Source organism: Ambystoma mexicanum, chromosome 4q (genome assembly GCF_040938575.1).
Source record: "Ambystoma mexicanum isolate Mex_15411 chromosome 4q, UKY_AmexF1_1, whole genome shotgun sequence".
In the NCBI taxonomy this organism is placed as follows: Eukaryota; Metazoa; Chordata; class Amphibia; order Caudata; family Ambystomatidae; genus Ambystoma; species Ambystoma mexicanum.
In genome coordinates, this window is record NC_090928.1 from 55,507,034 (window position 1) to 55,527,863 (window position 20,830).

Below are 20,830 nucleotides of genomic sequence, written 5' to 3' on the forward strand. Positions count from 1 at the left end.
TCTTTGTAGAAAGCCTTATTTTGTGGTCTTTCAGGTTTACTGCGGCATTGATGAACTGCAGCGTTGTGATGGCAGTGGGGAGTTGAGGTGACCGCACGGCTCTGGGAACCAGCGAAGATTGCTCAGACAGCCTGCATGAGTCGGGTGAACGTGGAGATGGATGGCCAACCTTTGAGAAGCTTCATGTACAGCTTGTGTGATCTAGGAAGTGGCTGAGCCCCTGGGAGGAACATTTGAACTTGGTCTTTCAAAAAGTAACCACTGGGGCAGAATACTGGACGTTTTGATGCTACATAGGATTGTGACTGGTCGTTCACAGCGTGAATAATAAACGGCGCCACTATTGGTAAAGTGGGTCACCGGCTCTTGCAACTCCTGGACGCTGTGGCAAGAAACGAGTAACTGTGGGGGTGGACAGTACTGCGAGTCAGTGTGCTCTGAGGTGTGTGTATTCTAAGTAAAGTGTCACACTGCACATTCGCACAGAGCAGGGTGACATGCGTTAAGCCATTTAACTAATTGGTGCACTGTGCAGCAGGCGCACGGCACCGGCTCCTGAAATATCCCAACTTGAATAAAGGCGCAGAGGTGGGTAGATACATTTGTCAAATCCATCCTCCAAACAGCCCGGAGTCTGCAAACAATAACCTGACACCTTGCTGGAAATGCCAGCAGCACAAGCCCCATCAGCCTTGCAACAGATGAAGAGTCTGAAATGTGAGGCAGACAACTTTGTGAAGGTTTTCCAAAAGATGCCATTTTGTTAACTCAAAAGGTTGGATGAACGCCTCATTATCCATACCTTGACAAGTATTTCCCTGCCTAAAATAAACTAAAGGAAACACTCTGTCCCTCACACTTATACATATAGTAACTCAACAAGATAACGCATGGCAGTTGAAAGGCAACAGAAAATAAGAGTTAAGTTCATAATATGACAACAGTCTCTCCTTATAATCTGGGTGAATTCCACTTCCCCAGATTCAAGCAGGATTCTGTTCCACAGTTTCAAAAAAGATATAAGGAAATCCTGGTTTGCAACAAAGTTCTAACACAGTTCTCTGTGACTCAAACTGGAGAACAAAATGTTCCAACACTCCAGTGGTTCAACAAAGGTTCTTAAGTCTTCCTCTTGTAATAGTTAGACTCAAAGTAAGCTCTGTCAAAGCAACCAAAGAATATTTTCTTAGTTCATCAGCATTAATATAAATTGTCTTTGTCAGGATGCTTTTTGGCAACAGCCTTGTATTTATTGATACCTACAACACTTCTGCAGAAGTTTTATACAGTTGTAGCTTCAGCAATGAAAGTACATCAGGATCATTTGGTACAAGCACTTCATCAGCTTCTACCTCGCTTACTTGCATGCCAGGCCTACTACTACCAGGCCTACTACTACAATCACGCTTGGTTTACTACCATGTCAGGCCTACTACTTCAAAGTTCACTGTTCGGGTATACTCCCATGTTCGAACAGTAATTTTACACACAAGTGCCTCTGTGGTTAAGATCAGCTTACAACAGTTTTGCAGTGTTCACCACTCTACAATATCAGGCTTTAAGGAAAGATTCACATTGGTGCTCTTTGGTGCTCTTTTGTGCTTTCCAAAACCTTGGCAAGTTATGCACGTTATGCTCCTCTCCTTCTGAACAACCTTTTCCAAAAGGGCAGCCTTCTTGCCACTCTTCTTTCCGCACCTCTTTATTAACCAAACACTGACAAGGATATGTTTTTATTCTGCTTCTTCCTTGGCTTTGGCAATATGGGTTAATACCAGCATGTGTTATGTACTTCTTCAAATATGGGCAATACGCTTTACAACCTTTGGAACTTTCATTTGTCCTCTTCTGCCTTTGACAATATCTGTGAATTTTAAATTTCCTTGCTGTTACTTTCTTTTGGCTTGGGTAATAGTTGTCTGCATTGGGTTCTAGTAATATTTCCTAATCCTGTTGCTGGGCTCTAAAAAAACTTGCATGCTTAAAAACAAAGTCATTTGGTTTTACATAATGATGTTTTCTCTGGTTTCTGATAGTTCTGTATTCAAAATTGCCAACACATACGCAATTGTTTTCTAATCTGGAAAACTCTGTATGTAGCATGCGAGCGGTCACCGAGTGCTCCAGTGTCACTTTCAGTTGGTGAACTAACCGGGTAAGGTGTGTGTGTCCAATTCCCTTGTTGCACACAGGTACTTTGATTCAGTGTCTCACTGTGACCCAGTCATCTGCGGATTTTGGTCTGCCGCCGGCCATGCCACTTGCACACAGAACTTCCTTTGCTGCGGAGGCTCTCTGGTGCTCGCCTGCCACCAGAAAGAGACATGTGGGGAGGAAAGCTTTCCGTAATTTTGCTTCTCGCTTCACAGCCTCGGCAAAACAGGTCTTCAGAGGGAAAGCTTCCCTCTCTCACGCCTCCCACTGTGTGACTTAAGGCTTCTGGAGGCAAAGACACTATCCGGACAGGTTACTGCTCTCTGCTCATCAGTGGTCCAGGCGTCTTCTCTCTTCTCCAGTCTCTGCTTCTCTCACTGCTCCTCCTGCTTTCTCATCGCCTGCATCTGAGGGGGCCTTTTAACCCTCCCAATCTCCCTCAGGTGTGGGTCATTCCCATTAAAAAGCTGCACTTCGCAGTTTTGTTCCTTTTCAACCCTCTTCTTTGTCCCAGTATTTCTGCGTTTATGGGACTTGAAGTCCCTAAGGCAAATTAATTTCACGAGGGAACTTGAACAAGGGTTTCTCATTCCTCCTGACCTGAACCCCCCGACCCTCATGTGATTCTCCCGCAGAACACCACCCCCATGGTCAGGATCAGAAAGCGTCTGCTTTCCCTGGCCACCCGAGAAGGGTCCCAGGCCAGATTTTCTGGGGGAATCATCACTGATTCATCACAACTCCCAGAGTGAATGCAATAGTGTCAGAATACAAATAAGGGCAGAAGTCTGACTCAATATTGCCACTGCTGAACCCCAGATCCACAATGCAGGAAACAGTAGTGCAGCATCACCACACCAAAGACCTTCCTCCCCACCACGCACTATGGAGCCACATAAGCATAGGGGACACCTCCTTCATTACCGGCTCCCTCCCAGTAGGCAGCAGAAACACTCTTGCTTTGCTTCCACCATGTGATCCCAAGCACCTCGCCACCCCACGAACCACACCCCACATGAGTGCGCACATACCCATTAGCAGTTGCCGCAGGTGGCCAGATACAAAGTTTGACTAGGATGAGAGGGACAACGGCCAGGTGGAATCTTCACACAGCTCTAGTAAGCACCATGGCTCGCTGCCTGTCAGCATATGGCAGCCCTGCAGCTTGCACAACGATTCACTGGACACAGCAGGGAGCCATAGCCTGTCAGTAAATTCATCGACCTGTCGTGAATGACACCCACGTTACTTGAGTGCAATGGTTAAGTGAATTTGACAGAAAAGGTATATTGGCATTATGCAGCACTTAATTCAGGCTGCTGCAACTCAGCCATCTTGGTTCTGCACTCCCAGCTGTGGACATTCTTTAGACAAGAATGTGAGGAGTCAGTACTCCCATGTGTTGCATACAGGCCATGTGGATGAACGCAGTGCTTTCACACCTTCGCATTGACAAACAAATGCCGCTACTTGCCTCTAGTGATCTCCAGAATGTTGGGCAGTGAGGGAATCAAACACTGCCTGAAGTAATAAAAAAAGCATGATTATGATGCCTAGGAATTGGACACCAACACATTGCAAGGTTCCAGGGTGCTTACAGTCCCCTGGTAGCATAGCTAACACTGCAGGAGAAACTGTTACGATGTCACAAAGTTCACAAGATAACCCAAAATTGGCTCTGCTAACACAGCAGGAGAAACTGTTATGATGTCACAAAGTTCACAAGATACCCCAAAATTGGCTCTGCAAACATTTTAGGGAACACACACAAAAGGGAACTCCGGCAATTTAAAGGAAATTACATTGTGGGGACCTTTCTTGTAGATAAGCACTACTCTGAACCCTTATCAAGATAGGGAGCCTGACAAGTACACTGTCTGTAAGACTGGGAGCCAGATCTCTGCCACCAATGGACTTGGAGTTATGAGAGCTATAGAGATACCATTGGTGCAATAGCACCATGAATGTTTGAATATATTACAATTACAGCAATTTGACCATGATATGATATGTCATTTATAACGCGCCTGTACACAAGTGTTTCTAGGCACGAAAATGCCAAATGTCAAATGCCACTTCACCTTGGGGAGCCCTGTGAGATAAGAACTCTGAGGGTATGTTCATGTGTGTTTTACATATATGAACCCTGTTATCTTTCCATTAGATTTCAGTAATAGAAAATTCAGGTTGTCCTTCCAGTGTGGACAGATAACCAAACAACACCTACAAGCGGCGAATCCCTCCTCAAATGCCATTTCTCACTATGTTAACTCTAATGCAATAGTTTCGGCCTATAGGTGGAGCAAGCGGAACCTAATAGCCCAAACTAAAAAGGGGGTGTTAAGAAGGATGGCTGATCTGCTGTGCACTCAGAAGGTAGGGTGCTGTTTACCTAGGCTTTACATTCGAATCAGCCAGAGTGGGACAATGTACTCATTTTTGAATGTGCTAAATGTAAATGTCTATGTAAGACCCCATAACATTCAACTGTTATCTCAGAGGACTTCTGCTCAAAGGCAACCTGCAGGGCTTAAATGACTTTACCACTTAGTCGCTAAATATGTTAGGTAGTCCTCAGTCGGGATCGTTGGTGAGTTATGCAGCATTAAGAAGTGTTTTGAGGTAGCCCCAGCAACATGGGTGCTATGTAAGCACAATAACATAAACAGGTACTGTACAAATACCACAAAGTTCGAGGATCACTATATCTGTAAGCAATATATCTACACAGAAAACACATGCTACATGATTAGATTGTGAAAATGCAGATATCATACCTTTGGACAATCGTAAAACCTGCACAAAAACAAATTATTTGTGTTACATATAATTCAGAATTGAACACATTAATGCAGCAAATGAAATTCTAAGCATGGTTCACAGCACTCACTAGTGGTGGTTTTTAGTAGTCCTGCTCAGTGCTGTGAAGAGAACCATGATCTGAGGCACCCCTGAGGTAAGTCAACACAGCATTTAGGAGATGTATAGCCTTAGAGCCCCACTGGCCAGTGCCAGGGACTCTACCCCAGTAACAGGAACATGTTGCTGTGTCAAACATGGAAAGGATCACTTCACTGCGCCTCGCCATATAATGCATCACAACATAGGAAAGTCTGGCCTTTTATTAGAAATGAGGGGTGTTTGGGTAGCTAATACTACACAAGTCCGTGCCTTGTTTATCTCGCACATATCAAGACATTCCCAAGGGGTCAATGGAACAAATCAATAAGTCAAAATATGCAATTATTCAAAAATTAATGGAAGGGGAAATTATTATTCATTTTTGTTTGACAACACTATGTCATAGTTTCACATCATTTAAGAAAAGTGTGTGATGTTCACATATCTTGAAAACATTTTAACAATGTACACAAATAATGACAAGTAAACAGTTCTAAAAAGACATACAAAATGTCTGCCTGTATTCCAATTAATGATGTCATGGTAAACATTTAGCAGACTAGGACACAGGGACAGCTTCTAAGAACAGAGAGGACAAAACGAATGAATAGCAGATCATAGAGTAATGAGATGTAGTCTCGTCTAGATTTGGCAAGCATTGGTTACTGATTCCTCAGGAATGGTTTACACAAAGTGAAACTGAAAAAATAAGACTCTCTCCATGCAGAAGGAGATAGGGCGCTTTGTGTGGGGAAATAAGAAGCCTAGAATCCCACATAAACTCCCAACGAGAAAGGCAGTGCATGGGGGCATAGGTCTGCCATCGGTTCTGCGCTACTACAGAGCGTCACAGGTTGCACCTATGCTGGTATGGGGAAGCTCCTCCGAAACCCCTAAATGGCAGGAAATTGAGCAAGAAGTGGCCCCCTTTCCGTTGGAGTACTTCCTTTTCTTGCCCAGAGAGGCGCAGGGCTTTCAGGGAGGACTGTTGCCCACGACGTTGGCAACGCTTCGAAGCTGGGACAAAGCAGATGCGCAAAGGGGGATCGCTCCGGGGCTAGGCCTGTTGTCCCCCGTGGTTCAAAACCCGGCGTTTACGCCAGGACTGAATCCCAACTCATTCCACGGCTGGAAGTCAGATGGGCCCTTAAGGCTTAGGGACTTATATGCGGGCCAGGAGCCTCTGACAGTCCAGGAATGTAAGGAGAAATTTGGCTTGTTGGAGGTAGAAAGGTTTAGGTACGTACAGCTTCGTCACTGGCTGACTAACAGGGATACGCGCCAAACAGCCAACAGAGCGCCATTCGGCATAGAACTAAGAATTCTCGAGGGGCAGAGCTCCCATACGCTAGCTGTTTGTTATAGTCTTCTGGAGAAAGTTTCAGAGGGCGAGAAACTTCCTTACATGAAGGCGTGGGAAAGGGAACTGGGAGTTGAAATTCCAGAGGAATCCTGGCAGCGAATATGGTACAGAACCCACAAAAGCTCTAGGTGTACTTTGGTAAAAGAGAACGCTGTCAAGATTTGCTTTCGCTGGTACTTCCTACCGACTAGGCTGCATGCAATGAATTTAGAGTACCCGGATACGTGTTGGCATGGTTGTGGTGAACGAGGTGATTTGGGGCACATGTGGTGGCATTGCTCAGTCATCCAAGCCTATTGGTTAGAGATCCGTTCCAAGATCAAGGATATCACTGGCACGCTGCTCCCTATGGACCCGCGCATACTAATATTGGGAGACGTGCCTGAAGACGGGTCCTTCCCGATGACGGGCACCAGAGCAGCCCTAATCGCTCAGTTACTTATTGCAGCACGAATTACAAGGGCTCGCGTCTGGAAATCGGTGGAAGGGCCACAATGGCGTATTGGTGGGTGAAGGTGTGGGAATTGATGGGTCTTGAGAAGCTTACTGCCATGCGAGAGGGGAAGCTCTCAAAATTCATGTGGATCTGGAACCCTTTCTTGGACTATGTATCGGACGGAGAGCAGCTGTTCTTTCAGCCAAACTTGATGAAGCACTTTATGAACTCCTGACAGACTTGATGTTGTTTATCATTGCACATAATTGATACTGCTAAGGATCACACAGACTCCTTTTTTTTTTATTCTCCTTCTTCTTGCAACGTTCTCCAATTTGATGGTTGATAAATGAACTTGTTTGTGATTTCGTTAAGTTTGATGAATTGATAATGTCTTATTATGTTTGTTGAATGGGGATAGATTTCTGGGAAGGGGGCTAGAATTGATGATCTGATGAACTGATGTGTGCGTTCCTTTCCCTTGTATTGTCATTGTTTGAACTAACTATTTTTATAAAACTTAATAAAAAGATAAATACATTTTTTAAAAAATAAGACTCTCTCCAAAGATGTAGGGAGATATGTATATGTATGGATGTCTATATAAGAATGCATGTATTACGCATGTATTGGATGCTATATGGCACACTCCAAGCTGGGAAGCAATGGAACCCGCGCACCAAAGGGATAAAGGATGCAATCCAATACCAGAGATTCAATTAGAAGGGGGAATATTACGGCTGCAGCTAGAAGGATCCTGGGGCAAGGTGGGGGAGGGAAAGGTGAACCTATGCTGGGCACAAACATTCTCTACTGGCTGATGTTTCACAAATACCTTTAGCTGATGCGAGGCCTTGAATTCATAGTTGGACAGTAATGTTGTGTCAAATTTTAAAAACAAGCATTGGCAAAGCCAATACCTCCAGTTGTAGAGGTAAAGCACATACAGGACAGAAAAGGTTTATCCTGTACCTTGCCAAAGCAAGAACTACTGCATTTGTAAAAGCATGTTAGCATATATTTTCCTCTCCTGGAAGTTGAATACTTCCTCGTAGCCCCTTAACCATGCATGCGTGCTGTGTGAAACACCCAGAGGGCAGCCCAACAATGGCCAGGCATAGTAAATTGTTTGTCTATGTTTATCAGCTTCTAAGTGTTTCCGAGTGATATGAATAGCAACATTCGGGATAATCCCTCAAAAGGATTGCATAATTAGCCATCACTGCCTGAATGTAGGTTATTCTCATCAGGAAGTCACCAGCAAAACAAGCCTTCCTGCACAACAGAGTCCCAGGAGGCCACCAGCAAAGAAAGCCTTCCTGCACAACATAGTCCCAGGAAAGCACCAGCAAAGCAATCCTTCCTGCACAGAAGGTTCTCAGGAAACCACCAGCAAAGCAAGCCTTCCTGCAAAACAGGGTTCCAGGAAGCAAGCAACCCTTCCCAGACAACGATTCCCAGGAAACTACCAGCAATGCAACCCTTCAGCACAATAGATTCCCTGGAAGCCACCAGCAAAGCAAGCCTTCCTGCATAACAGGTTCCGAGGAAGTCGCCAGCAAAGCAAGCCTTCCTGCACAACAGATTCCAGGAAGCCACCAGAAAAAAAAGTCTTCCAGCACAACAGAGACCCAGGAAGCCACCAGCAAAACATGCCTTCTTGCACAACAGTCTCAGGGAGCCACCAGCAAAGCAAGCCTTCCTGAACAACAAGTTCCCGGGACGCCACCAGCAAATCAAGCCTTCCCTCACAACAGGTTCACAGGAAATCACCAGCAAAGCAAGCCTTCCTGAACAACAAGTTCCCGGGACCCCACCAGCAAATCAAGCCTTTCTACACAAAAGGTTCCAAGGAAGCCACCAGCAAACCAAGCCTTCCTGCGCAACCGATTCCCAGGAATCCACCAGCAAAGCAAGCCTTCCCGCACAACTGATTCCCAGGAAGCCACCATCAAAGCAAGCCTTTCTGCAAAACAGAGTCCTAGGAAGCCGCCAGCAAAGCAAGGCTTCCAGAACAACAGGTTCCCGGGAAGCCACCAGCAAAGCAAGCCTTCCTGCACAACAGGTATCCAGGAAGCCATCAGCAAAACAAGCCTTCTCGTGCAACAGATTCCCAGAAAGCCACCAGCAAAGCAAGCGTTCCTGCACAACAGAGACCCAGGAAGCCACCAGCAAAGCAAGTCTTCCTGCACAACAGGTTCCCAGGAAGCCCCAGCAAAGCAAGCCTTCCTGCAAAACAGGTCCCCAGGAGGTCACCAGCAAAGCAAGCCTTCCTGCACAACAGAGCCCCAGGAAGCCGCCAGTAAAAGCAAGCCTTCCCACACAATAGATTCTGAGGAAGCCACCAGCAAAGCAAGCCTTCCTGCACAACAGAGTCCCAGGATGCCACCAGCAAAGCAAGCCTTCCTATACCTTCCTGCACAACGGGTTCACAGGAAACCACCAGCAAAGCAAGTCTTTCTGCACAACAGGTTCCCGGGAAGCCACCAGCAGGTTCTCAGGAAGCCCCCAGTAAAGCAAGTCTTTCTGCACAACAGGTTCTCATGAGGTCACCAGCAAAGCAAGTCTTCCTGCACAACAGAGCCACAAGAGCCACCAGTAAAGCAAGGATTGTCGCACAGCAGATTCCCAGGAAGCCACCAGCAAAGCAAGCCTTCCTGCACAACAGGTTCCCAGGAAGCCACTAGCGAAGCAGGCCTTCCTGCATAACAGAGTCCCAGGTCCCACCAACAAAGCAAGCCTTCCAACACAACAGGTTCCCAGGAAGCCACTAGCGAAGCAGGCCTTCCTGCATAACAGAGTCCCAGGTCCCACCAACAAAGCAAGCCTTCCAACACAACAGGTTCCCAGGAAGCCACTAGCGAAGCAGGCCTTCCTGCATAACAGAGTCCCAGGTCCCACCAGCAAAGCAAGCCTTCCTACACAACAGATTCCCAGGAAGCAACCAGCAAAGCAAGACTTTCCACACAACACAGTCCCGGCACATCTGAATAGGTTTGGGCCGAATGGCGTGAAAACAATTTCCTATCAAGCATCACACTATTATCATCGAAAATGCAGTAGAAGGGTGGGTCGTAATGATTTAAATCACTGCGAATCGTTGTAGATCCAAGCAGACTTGATACACATATTAAACAAAATCTCATTCAACTGGTCTGTAATTACTGTAAAAACAAGAATAATTCTCCCATTAGACACTGAGAGTATCATAATGGTGGCAAGCTCATTCGTCAGCCATCTGATTTTCAATACCAACCTAACACATGTAAAAAGCGACAGAAGAGTTTGACTTAAGTGATGAATATGTGATATAAAAAAAGTTAAGAAAATGCTGCCTGTAAAAATGGAACACATACCATATGGCTGGATTACTGTATGCCATATAAAGGTCTCCAAAACAGGGCAGTGCATGTCCGTGTATATGTACAAATGTGAAGTGTTGCTATAATACACTTAGTTGATATTTGTGTGTAATATTCTACATTTATATTCAGCTGCAAAACAATCACTGCCTCCATATGGTCTAGGAAGTGCTCATTACAAGTAGGAAGGGGTGAAATGGCCACAGCTGAAGTGGCAGGTTTTCTGATCTTCCACTTCACCATTATTTTGCTGAAATCCTGCCAATCCTGCTAAAATCCGTCTTGAGCACACGCCAGGCATTTCAACCAATCAGAGGTTCAGAACATGGGATCCTTTCAACTGCTCTAAATGTATGCATGGTGGACCTACTCCAAGTGGCATCATTCCACCCAATCAGAAACAAGCGCAAGGGATTCTGCCTGGAAGATCATAATGCAGAAGCATAAAGTGGACATTCCGAGTTACACGTCCGAGTTACTATGGGGGGCATGTTCCGCCATCCCTCATTACAAGTAAAAGCACTTCGTCTAATACACGTTTGGAGTTGGGTTAAAGTAGAATTAAACATACATGTGTTCGTTAAGTAAGATGTTCCTTAATTTGAAAATGTAAAACATTTGAATACTAGCAAATACACCTTTGAAAGCCTAAATATGAATGTAAAGGTTTGTACATACCTTTGTATGCTTTTTTCCGCTGTAACAAATACAAAGAAAAAGATAAGTATCTAATAGGAAGATGACACTCAAAAACAGAACAACTTTTTTCAAGACCGCTCCCACCCTCGAAAAAATAACAGAAGTCAATTTGCATTTCAGCATCAGCAAACCTACATAATATAGTTGCACGTTGTCGAAACCCCACACTTCAATAAAGAGTGCATAATAAAGAACAAACATGGCTGATAATCCAAGGAAACATATTATTAGGTTTGCCAATATCCGCTAGGAATTTAAAGACAAAAGTGAGGAAGTATATCCCGCAGTCTTAGTGGTGGCGATTGCTGGAAGTCGAAAAAATAAGCATATTTCTGCCAGGGCTGGACTAGGAACCAAAAGAGGCCATGGAAATACGTTTCAAAGTGGCCCTATATGACACAGTTCCAGCAAGCCCAATCATTTTCCTATGAGAACACAGGGAAATAAAATAGGTTACCACGCAAAAGAGGCCCAGGGTGGAGAGGCCTACCAGGAAATCTCCAGAGTTTCCTATAGGCCAGTCCACCCCTGATTTCTGCAAAACAGTTGCCCTCAAAAACACTTTCATGTGCACAATCAAGAGAATAGCGATACAAATCACAACCTTGAACATATTTGAGCAGCAGCGCATAGGTGCAAAAGTTTGAGTCCTGCAAAGCTACCCACAGACCTCATTACGAGTTTGACGGTATCCTGCCGGCATTACCGACAATATACTGGCAAACGAAACTGCTGTTACCGGCAGTGGGTCTTTTAGAATTACAGGCAGATTACAAGTGTCATTGAGGGCTTGGAGTCCCATATGACTTCATGGAGGGATTTACCGGTTTTACTGACAATTGGATTACTATGCCGGTAATACCAGCAGTTTCTTGCCGTTAGGAATGTTGGATGTTAGCTGGAGGTAAATCCTACATCCCTACCGGCACACTTATATTTGTCCGGTCCGGTAAAAGGGCCAGCAAATGTTATTACCGGCACTTTTACAGTGTACCCGCCAATTTGTAATTGTGCACTAAACATGTACATGACTTGCCTTTGCCGCCCTCACCACATTCCTTAGCAGATGAAAGGGCACCTGCCCTGGACAGGTGTTATACAGCTTTACATTTATGAAGCTCTCTTTTTTTCTTATATGCCTCGAACACAAGGCATGCCCTTCTCCTACCATTACCTGTTTTTTTGCTCTGTTCATCAGGACAGAAGGTTGTGTAGTGTGTTGAGGTGTAGTTTCTGAGGATGCTGTGGGGACATGACAGTTTGGTGCTATTGCATACACTGTCAGGTAGGTCTCTGTGTTTGTAATTTCCTGACCCCCTTATCACGGTGACGCTGTTGTGTGCTGTGGTGGCTCCAGAGCAGCGCCCACACACCTTGGAAGCACTGTTGCAGGCCAGCGACAGTCGCACCTGCTGCTGCCCCTGCTATTACAGGATTCCTAAACAAGCCCCTGGCATCCCTAACTACAACTCAGTTGCGCTCTTGCAGTTTGCCGAGCGGGATCGAATAGGCAGAGAAATATGTGGGCGGCCGTGGAGTAGCAGGATAAACCCCCTTCATTGCTGTTCCCTACTCACCGGGAGACGGCAAAGTTCCTTCACACCGTTTTGGGGGTGCACATGACCTGCAAGCAAGTGAAGGCGGAACTAATTGGTGCAAGGCTGTGCAGCTGCTAAAGGCACAACAGAAGGGTGATAGCTGGAAGCTTTTGAATCAATCCTAACTAGGGCATACTCTGAGTAACTATTCAGACCTTTGGGAAAGGCTGTATGCAAATCAGGTATGGTTACACCCCACAAAGGGGCAACTCATCCCAAACTGCTAGATCACATCCCTTCTGTATGAGATCACAAGCAACCCCACACCTTTATTAGCCTCTAGCATCATCAGTGAGGTGTAGCTTGGCCCTCAAGGACGTGTGGCCTGGGGAGCCACATATGTGCATGCCTGTCTCACTCTGGGTGACTTAAGCAAAACTGAAGGGTAATGGCGGAAAGTCATTAAAGGCACACATGCACCAGTAGTTAGTGCGTTAGATCTGTGGGTTGTCTCGAGAGTAAACATATGATCACCACATTCTGAGACAATGGAGGGAAGAAATTGTACCCATACGAGAAAAGATATGGGATCACATTCCTCTTCATCTAGATCACCTGCTAAATACAGACAAAACCACGGGGCCAACTCTCCAAGAGCTAAGTAGCCCCTGAAGGCGGTGGTGGCCCTGTTGCATATATCCTTGGCAGACGTAACTAAGGATGCCTTACCTAGTTCCTATGGGAGACCCAGAGCTCCCTCGTTGTCACTTCAGTACCATTAGTGGAGACACAGGATACACAAGAAGAATCTCAACTAATAGAGGGGGAAGAAAAGGCCATGAATGATGCAGATGAGGCTGATGCTACTTTTTCCGGCAAATATGTCAAGAAGGAGGGAGTGGGGATTTCTCAATGTGTATGCCCTGCCACCTCTGAACAAAGATCTCCTTCATGAGCTACAGGGGCTCCATGAATGATCCCTCCATGAATCTGCCCACTTGATTGACTTTTGCATCTCTGTGTCACAGCCGCCCAGCAACATGCGGTTAGGATCCCTGAATGTGCCCACTTGATAGACTTTTGCATCTCTGTGTCGCAGTCACCCAGCAACATGGGATTAGGCTCCATGCATGTGCCCACTTGATTGACTTTTGCATCTCTGCGTCATAGCCACTCTGCAACATGGGGTTAGGCTCCATGAATGTGCCCACTTGATTGACTTTTGCATCTCTGTGTTGCAGCCGCCCTGCAACATGGGGTTAGGCACCGTGAATGGGCGCACTTCATTGACTCCTGCATCTCTGTGTTGCAGCCGCCCTGCAACATGGGGTTAGGCTCCATGAATGTGCTCACCTTGAACCCTTTCTCTGCACTTTGCCTATGATGCAATTACCTATGTACGCTTATCTATGATGTAATCACTTCCTACGCTTCTTTTATGTAACCAGAACCACTGTAACCAATCTCTTAAGCATACGCGCCCAGATACCTCTGGGTTTTGTGCGCCATATAAATAAATAAATAAATAAATATATCAATACAGGGTTTTTGTAGGGCATCAGGGGATCGGTGACTGCTGGGCAGGGACTTCAACAAGGTGATGGAGTGGAGCCGGAATAGGTTCCTGGGCCTGAGACACATCAGAAACAAATGATACTTAAGGAGTTTGTAAGCACCAGCGGTATGGTGGATGTGTGGCATACTGTACACCTGCAGACATGTTTACTCCTTCTATTCAGGGGTGCATCTCTCCCTTTCTAGGATTTATTACTTTTTTATGCCTCACACGGCAGCCAATTGAATAACAGATTCTCAATTTCTGCCAAGGGGCATCAACAATCACTCCTCGTTGTTGGTGTCATTATGTCGTTGGGAGCGGAACCAAAAGGTATTGCTAATCCTGGTAATTGAATGCATATTTTCTAGGGTTCCCAGAGGTAATAGATAGCCTACAGGCTGTAAAAGAGCAGACTACTTCGAACTGAACACCACATCAATGGAGAGTCCTGGGATGCTTTGCGAGGTATATATGGTGGTTATATGAGGGGAGGCAATCTCAGTTCTTGCCGACATTGAACAGGACCGAGTAGCAAAACTAACGGAAGAGGATCGGGAGCTGATGCTTCTGGAGAAGCTGTTTCTGTCAGATAGCTCCCAGAGCATGCAGCTGTTGCAGGTGAGGGACTCATGTCGCCCCCTTGCCACCGACACAGCACGACAGGCTCATCTGGCGTCTTGGGCAAGGGTATATGAAGTGGAGGACAAGCCGGGGAAACTGTTGGCGTGGCTGGAATAACGTGATGTGCCCACTTGATATGTACATGAGATTTCAAGGGAGACCGGAGAAGTGGTTAAGGAAGATGGTAGGATCTGTGAAGCATTCGCAGATTATAAACAGCTGTATGCAGTCCCTGAGGGCCATCATAGATTGGTGTATGTGGACCGACTAGACGAGATCCCCCTACCACACATAACGGCTACGCAAGCAGAGATGTTGGTGACAGAGGTCACACAGGAGAAAGTGGTGGCAGCAATTTTGTCACTTCAGTTGGGGAAGAAAGCCAGGACCTAACAGTTTCCCGGCCAAGCTGTGGAAGAAGCTTAGTGGTGAAGTAGCAGGACCAATATTAACAATGCTCCAGGACAGCCTGTATGTGGGGGAGCTATCTCGCGACATGAGACAGGCAACCACATAGTCATCCCTAAAAAGGGCAAACCACCTGAGGATTGTGCCTCATATAGTCCTATTTCACTCCATAATATGGAATCTAAAATACTAACTAAGGTCCTGGCTGCGAGGTTGAAGTGATGATACTGGCACTGATCAACCTGGTCTTGCACAGAACATACTACACCAGGGAGCTGCTGTTCAAAGGAAGTCGGACTGAAGTCTCTAACTGTTTACGATGTTGTATGGCATTAGGAACATTCCAACACACTATATGGCTATGTCAGAAATCCATAATTTCTGGCACAAGATGTTAAATAATGTGTCGGAGGTGGTGTCTCAACCAAGTCCGGAAGACCCGAAGGAAGCTGATGCTACTTGGCATATGGGGTAATATGGGCTACTCGAAATACGAACAATTATTTATCTCAAATGCACTGATAGTGGCTAAGAGGAACATTGCCATGCTTTGGGGGTAAAAAAAAGTTGCAGGGCCTCAAAGTGGGTGCTAGACATGGATAACTGTATGGCAATGGAAGAAAGGGTATACAAAGCCAGGACAAATTCAAAAAGATCTATAATAATTGGGGAAATACGGAGTGACTCAGTTGTGTTAGTATTGTTCATTTTCTCGTTTCATAATTATGTGATGGGTGTGAATTACGGACTGACCTATGCCGACAATCTGCTCCTGGTGCTGAGTAACCTTAAACAATCTCTTCCAAAATTGATGACTGTCTTGTCAGAATTCAACCAGTGTTTGGGGTGCAAAATAAACTGGGCAAAATCAGAGGTCCTACCCCTAACACACATTTGCAACAAAAGTCTAGTCACACAGTTGGGATATAAATGGTGAGCTAGTAAGCTCTTATATTTGGGAGTGTGGATAACGCCGGGTATTAAGGATTTTATCATGGAGAATATGAATATGGTTTGTTCGACGTTTAAATTAGATGTTGAAAGGTGGAGGCAACTACACCTGTCTCTTTGGAGTAAGGTGACTGCATTGAAAATGGTTTCGGCCCCAAGGATAAACTATGTGTTAAATATGATACCTCTGGATATCGAGAAAAAATACTGGTTGGAACTAGATAGGATAGTTCAGAGCTTCCTGTGGGACGAAAAGCCACCCCGTTTGAAGCTATGTAAATTACAATTGCCATTGTCAAAAGGAGGTTTGGGTGTACCAAACTTCAGAGCGTACCATTTGGCTTTTTCTTTGCAATTCCTGGCTGACTTTTTGGAACCTGTGCCAGATGAATGGGTTGTTGCTGAAACCAGTTTCCACGGACCACTCACTCTAAGAGCAATGCTGACGACAGTATCTAAAATAGGTGGTCTAAAGCATCCTATAACGAGGAGTCTACGGAACACATGGAACAGACTTTAGCCTCCACAAGAGGAACCTCAGGTTTCAACCTGGTATGTAAAGCTCCCACAAAAGGGGCCTAGAGTCAGGACTTGGTACAGACTTTAGCCTCCACAAGAGGAACCTCAGGTCTCAACCTGGTTACAGCGGGCAAAGCTCCAGAAACAGAGACCTCAGGATGAACCCTGGTATCCTAGCACCAAGTCGAACTGGGCTTAACTTTAGCACCGTGATGGTGAACCTCAGTACAATGTCCGGTACTGGCAGGTCTGTCAGAACCCTCAGAGGCTCAGTACGCCTGTTAGGCCCTTGGGACACCTCAGGGGAAACCATGGTGACAGCGCTACAAGAAAGGCTCTTAAAGTACTCCCTCATGGGGACAGAGTGCATAAGTCTCTGAAATATACCAAAAAAGGCATCCTCTGATGAAGAGGCTGCCAGGAAGCGAGACCGTATGCAGTATCGTGGCATCCGAGCACGCCAGTCATAGGAAGGGCGGAACAGATTCACACTGTCGCATGGAAAAGCTTGTCGACCGAAAAGAAGATTCCCAGCACCTGCCATCGATAGCGTGGGTGTGAGGGAAGAATCCAAAATGGCCACCCTAGACCACGCGGGAAGGCCAACCATTTTGTGAACATCTGAGGAGAACTGCGTCACATGTGTAGATGAGGCAGTTGACTCTACAGACTGGTGAGGGGACTTGACTGAAATTTTAACCTTGACACAAGGATCCTCGGCAGAGCTGGTACTATGGAGCCTTGGATGTTTACTGGACATCCTGTCCCTTGAATGAGCCTCCAAAGGAGGAACCTCAGCAATGTCGGTAACAGAGGAGTTACAGTCGACGACTTCTCCCTGTGCCCCCTAAACAGAACCAGTGACTCCGCGAGTGCGGGAAAGCTGAGGAATCCACCGCACAGACAAGTTCTTAACAGGCCTCTCAGTTCTGTTGGTACACACCTTAGCCTCGTTAAGAGGAACCTCAGAACAGATTCTGGTCTTAGTAGCTCCCCTGTTACGGGGCTTGTACCATGGTTTGGTACAGAAAGCCTCAACAGAGGCCTCAGGGCGCACCCAGTGTCTGTGTGGGAAGCTCCTGACAAAGAGACCTCGGAGCGAACTCCGGTACCCAACACCTCAGCACGACTATGCTGGCTATTAGCACCTGATCGGTGAACCTCGGATTGTTGATCCGGTATAGGCAGGCCCCTCGCGGAAGCCCTTGGAGAAAACCCTGGTACGCCTATTAGGCCTGCGAGGCACCTCAGGGAAAACCCTGGTATCAGAACTTTTGAAGCCCCTCCCGGACCTGGAGGACCCCAAGAAGGAGTCCCTCAGCCGGGGTGCCCTGAAAAGTAATGAACTTACCGAGCGTCTCTTCTTTCCATCGATGAAGAGTTGGAAATGCGATGGAGGAACCTTCAGGGAGATCTCCTCCCACGACGAAGACGGCGCTGAAGTGCCCGGACCGAACGGGAGCCACAGAATTAACACAAGTCCCAACGGTGATCCGGTCCCAGACACTCCAAGCAGAGAGAATGGGGATCCGACCTAGCGAAGCGACGTTCGCAAGAGGAACAAGTAGCAAATCCCAAACGATCCGGCATAGACAGAGGACTACGCGACTACAGAACTGGAGCAGGAGAGAAGGACAGCGGGAAGGAAAAAGGTCTTCCTAGTGATGCAAGTGCACCCAGCCCCGACCGCGCAGAGAAAAGGTCAGAAGGGCGATGCGCGGGTTGGAGCTAAGGAGAGCGGGGTTACGGCTGCTTGCGGTAACCCGCGTAAAAAGAGAAGGACACATTTTCAATTTGATACTTTTTTACAAAAGTGCCCCGGTCCCGTCCCAAGGGACGGAATGTCCCAAAAGTATGGAGGAAAGGGGACAGGATGTAGGAGTAAGTTTGTAAAATGTGCGATGGTTGCCAAGTGATGCATGCCTTCTGAAAGCATAACAGATATAGAAGGCCTGCACTCTATGCATCAAAAACAAAAACGCAGAAGAAATTAAAACAATCACAATGTCTAAAAATATGTAAACTAGAGGCAGTACTCCTATGGAAAAAGATACACATAAGCCACATTTGGAAAACAACTTACTGGCACTGAGAGTAAGTACTAACCACCATTTAAAAAAACCCAAAAATCCAATAGAATTTTCGAACATCACATATTTATTTTACTTTCTCATCCCATTGGGTACAGAAAGGCCCTTGGGATCATGGGAAAGCCTGCTAGATGAGACAACAGCAATAAGGACAAGCAGGTAGACACACGTCTAGTGTAGATATGCACATACGCACACGCCTACATTTCTAATCCTTATCCTACTGCTCCTATGTGGGTGACAGGACACATGATGAGCATAGTATACTGCACAGTACTTCAAAGCTCCATGCCTATCGATCACAATGTTGAAGCAGCCACTAGGCCCTAGAGTGTTCCCATGTCTACATGACAATGAACAAGCCGCCATGCCTCTTGCTATAGAGCCTCAGGAAAGTGTATAAACCCTCTTGTCCTACAGTTGTATATAAGATCATTGATGGTGGTAGCTTTGATGAGTCATTATTCTGTTATGAGTCCACATTTTGTTCTGCCAATACTGCCCAAGAAAGACTGGCACGGTGCACACAATGAGGAATGATATATCAAAACCTGCAAGCCCCCTTTGTAGTGTGCTGTCCAGGCAGCCCTGCTAAATCCCAGCCAAAGATCAAAACCCGAGAACATTTAGTGACAGTTCTTCACATGGGAAATAAAAAGCACTCACTCACCCAAAGCAGTCAATATTATTAAGGCGCCTATAAACATGACAGAAGTCCTTTCATGAAAAAGAAAGGTCCACATTTTGATAGGGATCCAATAGGCTTAAGTCAGCTACAGCAATGTTCAGTTTATTGGACTGCACACAGAAATCAGCCTCCTACGACCATGCACTCAGGTGCCACCCAAGAGTTGCAATGTGTAATTTCCAGAATTTCCTTGCCACCCTAATTCTCAGAAAAACTTTATGGCTGGATATCAACCTGAGGATCAACTTCAAGCAAATCATTAGCACAATAAATACAATGATGGCCAGTCACACCCCCAACAACATGCAGAAAGCTAAGATCAGCATCCCAGCAAAAGGTGGATAACTCTCACTGCCAAAAGCGCACATTGGCGGCCTGAGGGGGACAGTAACCAGAAGCATTCGACATTCGATTTCTGGACTGAAACGCATCTCACTCCATTTGAGAAAGGATTAAAACAATACTATTCACATGGAGGACAACCTAAGTTAATAGCACACCAAACCCTTCACCAACAACATGTGCCAAAAGTGAGTCAACCATAGCAATTCACACAATAAATTGTTAAACCACTGAAAAACACTCGGTGTGAATCAGGCCCTGAGGTTTTCTTTGAATACCTTATGGTGAAACTCTATGCAAAGGACAAATACAAAAAGGAAACACAAACAAATACATGTCCTAGGAATAATGGGCAATGCAGGGAGGTTTTTATACGACAAGCATTCAATATTGCCTTATAGCAGCCAAGCATTATACTACGTAATAGGACATTCGGATACTGTGAGGAGTACGAAGCAGATATGACACATGGCCCCACATCATGGGAGGTAATGAAGAGCACACTGGGTACCGTGCCCAGCGTCCTCGCAGACACAGACGGTCACTGTACAGTGTTTGCAGGATGCTTGCACTGAGTCCCGCTGCTCATCTTTCAGCCTTTGCCCTGCTTGTTGTGCAGTCAGCCTACACTTAGAGCTGCTCCCCCTCTTCTGACTGCTGACCTCGTCCCTCTATCCTGTGATGAACTGTACAGTTACAGGTACAAACTCGTGTTAATATCTAACGTAATACTACATATATTCACTGATTTAAAACAAAAAAGACTTACCCAGAATGAGGCGTCATGTTTGAGTTTCTGCAGTTGTTTTTTGAGGTCCTGAATTTCACTAGGGGGAAAAAAAACGTAGTTTACTTAAAGTGATTTAAAAGAATCTAAGCAGCAGAACACAGAAGAGGGACTTATTTTTTGTAATGCCGGAATCAGAATCAGTGCACATATATATATATGCTCTGAGCGGGAGACACCATTTTACTTTCAGATAAAGATGTGCCAGTATAGAGTGAATGCATGACTGACTGACTAAGTGGGTATCAGAGAGCATGTGCAAATGATCGAGACAGTAAGTGAGCGATGGAGGCGTGAACTGAGTGTTAAGCAGAATCCTATGCAGTGCCCTGAGGGACCACTACACACAACTAAGACTACAAGTGGCAATACAAGTTCAGCTTTGGTACAAGCCTGTACTACACTGTTAAAGT

At 45.9% G+C, this 20,830-nt stretch overlaps 1 protein-coding gene across 1 annotated transcript in view; it reads right to left on the reverse strand.

Moving 5' to 3' along the window:
* The window catches only part of LOC138467193 (tropomyosin alpha-1 chain-like), a 996,954-nt gene that overhangs the window by 282,477 nt on the left and 693,647 nt on the right, over positions 1–20,830 (reverse strand). The window contains exons 12-14 of the mRNA XM_069607248.1: positions 20,400–20,457; positions 10,895–10,913; positions 4,932–4,950 (exon numbers count right to left, since the gene is read on the reverse strand). Of these exons, the coding sequence (XP_069463349.1) occupies positions 4,932–4,950; positions 10,895–10,913; positions 20,400–20,457 (96 nt within the window). The remainder of the gene's footprint in view (positions 1–4,931; positions 4,951–10,894; positions 10,914–20,399; positions 20,458–20,830) is intronic.